Source organism: Anopheles nili, chromosome 2, assembly GCF_943737925.1.
Source record: "Anopheles nili chromosome 2, idAnoNiliSN_F5_01, whole genome shotgun sequence".
Lineage (NCBI taxonomy): Eukaryota > Metazoa > Arthropoda > Insecta > Diptera > Culicidae > Anopheles > Anopheles nili.
The window spans coordinates 60,856,575-60,863,499 of record NC_071291.1 but is presented as its reverse complement, the minus strand read 5'-3'; the positions used below and the strand labels follow the sequence as shown (position 1 = coordinate 60,863,499).

The following is a 6,925-nucleotide window of genomic DNA, read 5'->3' as shown; positions in this document are numbered from 1 at the left end:
CACGCACGCGTCCTTAAACGGCCTGCTGCGTTTGCACGCGAAGGTCGGCTGGAAGGAAGGAAAAACCACGCGAAAAGAATCCTAAAAAACGACGATCCGGCAGGCGACAATGAAAGTGCAAAACCCACTGCACCAGATTTTCAATCCCTTCGGATGCAAGTACACACCCGTAAGTTTCGGTTCACATACACACACCAGGCACAATGCCCATGCAGGTCAATCTCATGCGTTTGTCCCACGGGGCCGGTTGTACCTGGTCTCGTCCCGCTGCACTCGCGAAAGAATTTGTGCAATTATTTTTCTCGCGTCCTTTTCCGTTCCCGTTCTCGAACAAAACAACAAAAAAAATGCCGTCGTTTTCGTCACGGTAGGCCCACACAGCTGGCTTCACATTGTTTTCGGGTATGCCACAAGATTTTTCCCCCCAGCTCGCTCGCTCACTCTCTAAAGGATCGCTCTCTCTCTCTCTCCCTCTCGCTCTCTTTATAGCCGTTTGTGCTCTGCATTCCTCTCTTTCGTCTATTCAGGTTCTCTCAACCGTAGAGCTGTCAAACACTTAGGAAATTAAAAATGCCTCGATTCTCCCTACGTGAATGCTTTTCCTTTTTTTTATCCCCTCAACTCTAGCGTTTGAACTTTTGATACCCGAATTTTGGTATGCCCAAGCCTTTCCCACACGCGATGCGGAATATTACCAAATCCGATCGAACGAAACCGTTTGAGTGGAAGACGTGAAAATGAACGGTTGTGTTTAATGATTTCCGAAAAAAAAAATGGAGCGAGATGATGAAGAGAGCGAGAGAGGAAAAATTCTAGGATATGCCCACAGTACCACCAACAGCGGAAGATTTTCCAAACCATCATCGCATCAGGGCGAGCACAGACAAAAAAAAAGTATAAGGAAAATCTCATCCTACGTTCGATGCACACACGATCCCACTAAATATTGAATTTCGATTTACAACACAACGCGCTCCTAAGCTCTCGCAGAAAGCAATTTTACCCGCGATTTATGCCACAATAGCGTCCCCCAGGTAGCGGTTTTTGGTACCGTTCACCGTTCTATTGAAAGCGAATGGGTGGATTTTTCCAGCACGCACGCATATCGAACACTCGGCAGGCGGCGACGTGAAGCTGCTCTGTGCGGTTCACTTTGAACTTAAACTACGGTGGTTTTATTCTACCCACCAACGCGATCGACCGTTTCGTATTAGAAAATATCCCGGATCTACGAACTAAATCGCACCTTTTCTACATTTGCAGCAGCACACGGGCGCACGAACTTGTTTGGCTTAATGTATGAAATCCGATTGCGAAAATATAGACATCAAGGATGGCTCATGTGCGAGCTGCTGGCGGCCATATTGCTTCGGAATTTGACAGTTTCTTACAATACTGCTTCCAACAGGATGTTGTCACTAAATTCGTGCAGTGCTTTTGAAATGTAACGATATTTTATATTTTTCCATATTCAATTGTAAAGTTTTGTTAGTATATTATTTTGACTGTCCCTAGATAAATCGTAACGACATAACACATGTTGAAACTTTAAGCAGCTTTTCCGAATAATTGTGTTATTCTTACACGTGATTCAGTTATTATTTTCTACTTTAACTCCACGTTGGTGATTTAAAAGCATTTAATAGGTGTATTGCAAAAGAAAAATCAATCGATGTTATCATAAATAAAAAGCAAAGGCATTTCATTGAAAAAATAATGAAACATATCCCTCAATTTGATGCAATGTTCCAGATTGATGGGGTAAACTAAAGGAGAAAAACATTATGTCAGATAATTAGATAGCTTTGAATTGTTTTTATTTCTACTATATTCATTCCGTTTTGCAAAAGAAACAAAATTACGCTTCGATAATATATTCTTTGTAACCCTATTGTGAATTTTACGCTCTATGTCAATCAGTTATCCTTTCAGCTCATTTTGTTTTCATCAATTTTGATGCATCATCATCAGGCAGCATTTTTATTTGCTAAATATAATTGATTGATTTGTTTTTCTTTCCTAAACCCCCGCTCGAAATATCGTCCAATTCAAACTCGTACAAGAGATGCAAATGTCTGTCCCTGTTCTACCAGGTAGAAAGCAAGACAGAACCCTAGATTTTTATTTTACCATCCAGCCAAAACCGCCGTTCCACGCCCGCCCTGCGGTATTTGTCGATACTAAATTTGCTCACCTTCTCCATGGAATTATCATTTAGTTTCAATCGAATCATGTTCTGCCACTTAAACGTAAATCTCCTCGAAAGCCATTTTTGGGCCGGGTGATCTTTCAATTTCTCTTATTTCTACGCTGTTCTCCGTACCATTATTCTTGGCCATTTTGCCCGGTTGTTTGTGTCCTTCCTCGCTAAAGTGGCGTTGGTAACGAACTACAAACGTTCAAACCGTTGTGCCTATACGTTAACAAATACTTCGTTTTATAGAAACAATCTGTTCTTAGACCACTGCATTGCAACCATCTACTTTCCGGCGGTAAGTTTCGATGCATAGGGCTCAGATACATCCCAGAAATCGAGTTCCGTTTTCCCATTTTCTTGCAGGAAAGCCACAATGTACCAAATGAATTGAGCGATGAAGATTCAAGATGATATGAGAGTATATATTTGCGGAGAACTACTGATGGAAGTGACAAACAGAGTGCCATTATTCCTGGAAACTCTTTCCCGCTACAGCCTAAACCATCATCATCTTTGTTAGTATACACTTCACCTGTGCTGAGACACCTAAATGTTAACTCCTGTCGTTCGTTCCTCCATCACGCTGATGGTTTACGCTTTCAATTTACAATTATTTTCGTGTGCCTCCATTGTGTAATGGCGCCTTTTCACTTCTAGTTCCATACGGGATGCTACTACCTTGTCCGGAAAGGGGTGCGACTTCTCCTCATTAAAACAAAACAACCCCCAAGCTAGCAGATGGAAATGAAAGAGTAATCCCTATCACATCTGGGCCCACACACCATACCATTCATGCCGTGATCGTCACTTGCCTCTTCCGGAATCACCTATGCTTGTTGCTTTCCTACCATTCCCAAACGATACACATCTAATAGCCGGCCGGAACCAATCCGACCGAGCGCAGGGGACACGGGGACGCAAACCTACGGGAACAATGACGAGCTGATGGCGTTGGTGTCTTGATGATGAATAACCTAACAGCAACACACGCGCAGGCGAACGACAAAAAAACGGTTCGCCCGCTAGCGAAACGTTGAGGAGGACGAACAATGCTACCTGTGCGAGCGGCGCTGCCGCTCCTGCCAGATCGCATACTTCCGGTTGGCGGACTGAAGCAGCTGATTCAGGTGCTGCGTCAGTGAGGATCCCAATGGCAACAGTTCCCTCATGGCACGATCCTGCAATGGGTGGAGGATGACGATCATTAATTTGTGTTCCATGCTTTTTTTGGTTGCAAATGGCATCGGTTAAAGAAATTCTCGTACCTCGAACGGCTTCAGCTTGACAATCGCGAAGCGTTGCAGTATGTCGTGCATGCGAGTCGCTTCCGATTCCAGCTGTGGGGTGGTCGGTGGGAAACACTTCCAGAACTCCTTCAGCAGCTCCAGCAGCGATAGGTAGAGATTTCGTACTTCCTTTTCTATATCCCGAGGCACAAGTTCTGCGAAAAGAGAGCGTAATTGTAATCGTTTTGCGTTCATTTTCAAACGTTAAGCCATCTCTCCCACAGGTCTACGGTGCTAGTCTCAGATGAGGAAAATGTCTTCGGTTGTGATTTGTCTTTTTTTGGTAGTACGAACTACGGGCAATGGGAGAGAATGATCCCTCCTTTGGCACCGGTCCGCGTGGAAGTTGAAATTTGTTCTACCTTGCCATTGACCAACCGCAACCAGGCGTATAGCTGCGATTGAACACTTTGAAGCAAGGGTTCCTTCTACGACTCGGAGGTTTTACGTGATACATCGGATACTTACGGGCAAGGCTTTGCTCCTGGAAACCTCGCATTAACGCCCCACCCGGGCTGAGGTCTCCAAGGGCACTGACGGCGGCGGCAGGACTAACTAGCAGCTTGTGGGGCGTCCGGTTGCTCCACGATCCATTCGCCGCGTCCAGTATCATCATGTGCGTCGTCTCGAAATCGTGCAACCCACTCATCGAACCCTCGCCCACGCCGCTCCGGTGATGCGAGGACATTTCGTGCCCGGTTCCTCCACCGATACCACTCGCCGGTACCGGCCCATGGAGGTAGCGCTCGATTTTCGTCAGATTCAGCTGCTTAACGCGAGCATGCTCTTCTTCTTCACCTTCCAGATCGTCGTAAGTGATCTTGGCTTGAATGCGAGCTTTTTTGATCGTCGGTTCCACAAACACGCCACTCCCATTCGTCGTTCCGTTACTGTTCTTGTGCTCTGAGGTTCCATTAACGAGTCCGTTGAGCTGATCGTGGCCGCGTTTGTCTTTTTTGTTGAACCCGTTAAGCGTGTTGTTGTTGTTATTGTTGCTCCCATCCGACGACACACTGTTGTTGTTTAGCTTCTCCTTGCCATTCGCGGTCGGGCCACCATTGGAGGTCGCTAAACCATCACCGGACGCCGCGCCACCTGCTACCGGAGTAGCCGACAGGATAGACCCGATACCGGCGTTGAGCGTCTTCACGTCCGCGCACGTCTTCAGCACCGAAAACGAATGCTGATTGAAGCGCTTGATCATGCTCTGGTGCACAATGTTGCCGCTGTTCACCGTCTGCTGCTTGGCCGTGGCCGAACTGCAGAACCCATCCTCAAGCGGGTTGTCCTCGAAGCCGCGTATGTCGAGCAGCGGATCGCCGAGATTCTCTTGCACCGCCTGCCGCAACTGCTGGTCGTCGATCTTGCCGCACTCGGTGAACAGATCCTTGGTGCCGCCGGCCACGATGCGATCCCGGTGGAAGTAGTGCGACTGGAAGAACTTGGTCCAAAACTCCGCCTCCGTCATCTTGGCCGGCACGTGCTCGGTATGTTTCCGCTTGACGGCAGGATACGTTTTGAAGATGCACTCGATAATATCAGCGGTCAGGTTGTACCGCAACCCGTTGCACCCGTCCGTTTGGGGCTTGATGTCGGCGAGAAACGCACCCGACACGCCGATGTCCTGCTTCACCGTTTGCTCCTTGTTCATGTAGTCCTTGGCGTGGCGTGCCCAAAATTCTTCGCTCGTCAGGACCTGCGTGATGACGAGGTCTTTGTACAGCTGCAGGAGCGACGGGTTTTCCGTCAGGATGCGGTTCTTCTCCTCAAGCTCTTTGTCGATCTTACGCCGGAAGTTGGGCAGCAGCTGCTGCAACAGTTCCTTCACCTTATCCCGATCGGCCATCTGAGCCGGAGGACCCAGCCGATTGACGAAGTGAAACGTCGAACTGTTGCCATCATGCAGCACGACCTGCAGCTGTACCTTGGGTTTACCTTCGGGGGAGATTTTTTGCACTAAAAACAAGAAACAGAAAGAGAAAAATAATTAGCGCTTGTTTTTGGTCTGCTTATTGTACGAAGCCCACGAGGCCAGCCTGTTGTAACGTACTCTTTATGTCCTGGAATCGATGCGATACGGCCACGGTGTCCCGATGCTCCGCAATCCAGGCAATTCGCTCGTTCATCACGTAGAGCGTCCCATCGCCCTTTTTGAACCGCACCTCTCCCATCTGCAGCAGCACATCCTCGCGTGTCGTGGTCATTTTGAGTTACAACAACAAGCAGGCAGGCGTCCCGCCCTCAACCGGGCCGCGAACCGGCCACCGGGGCTTCTTGATCGAGGTAATTTGCTGTATTGATTTTTATGCTCCCTTTTTTAATGATGACAAATCCTGTCAACGACCACAACTCTGGTCCACTGCCGGGGTGCGGTTAATCAGATGTCGGAAGGATTTTCGTGCAGTTTCACCACGAACCAAGCGTTTACGTGTGTTATTTTCGGGGCTTGTTCTCACCGGTATGGCTTCTCTTCGGGATCACAAAATTCGGCGCTTTTCTTCGTGATTTCCCTCTGCTAAGGAGGGTGGAATGGGAATGAACGAGCTAAAATTTAGAAGAAAAAAGAAACATACCGATTGTTTTATGTTTTTAATGTATGAAAAAATTACCCCAACATTGGAATATGAAACCTTTACAAAGTTGATGAAAAAAAACGTCAAAATTGTTGCACCAGACATCAAGCCATGAGCCAGACATCTAGTAGTCTGCCCGATTATTTAGCACATTCGTTAGGGAATGGGAATTTACGCTACACATATTCGTGAGCAAATGCAAATCTTCAATAGAATACAGGACACTGTATAATGGGGAGGAAAAATATTTTTCGCCCACACCGTCTACGACGCCGTTTTCAGACGCGCAGAAATTCTTTTCTACACGGCTCGTTTTTTCACCACCTTGACAGACCAAAAAGAGCATCCCTCTGGGGATGTGACTTCGCATTAATACATTCAAAAAATTACACCGACGCAATAGACGAGCTGCATCTCACAGTGCAGCTGATCTGCAGCGTGGGTAGAAGACGGATAAAAAGAGCAATGGCATCTTCATTCGTATTTCGCCACCTCCGAACTGAAATTAATCCCGTGGTATGCATGCACACACGCACGCTCGCGCGTATTCATCCATGCATGCACCTTTATGGCGGCGGATACATGAATCATGGGCGCAGAAAATAGAGCAAAAGTCCATCAAACTCGACGAGACGAGACAGAACGGACACTTTCGCACTAGGGCATTCTAACTCTTGCAAATAAATAACCGGTAGCCATTAGCGTATTCAGTCGGGTGGCACACTTTCTACGCGTACTGTGTTCGCAAAAAAAAAAGAAACTTTTCCCTTCCGTAAGCTACGCACGGCCTACTACCAGCAAGGGAGAAACACACATCACGAACGCGATAGCCTTCATCCGCCGATGCCGTCGCCACCGTAGACCTTCTC

At 47.4% G+C, this 6,925-nt stretch overlaps 1 protein-coding gene across 1 annotated transcript; it reads right to left on the bottom strand.

Annotated features, from left to right (window-relative positions):
- Positions 1 to 1,867: 1,867 nt before the first annotated feature.
- On the bottom strand, positions 1,868 to 5,687 carry LOC128730602 (general transcription factor IIH subunit 1). The gene is made up of 4 exons (XM_053823675.1): positions 5,534 to 5,687; positions 3,952 to 5,439; positions 3,463 to 3,638; positions 1,868 to 3,375 (listed from the first exon to the last, which is right to left on the bottom strand). Exons 1-4 carry the CDS (start codon positions 5,685 to 5,687, stop codon positions 3,250 to 3,252), a joined length of 1,944 nt encoding a protein of 647 aa, XP_053679650.1. The 3' UTR covers positions 1,868 to 3,249.
- Positions 5,688 to 6,925: the final 1,238 nt, after the last annotated feature.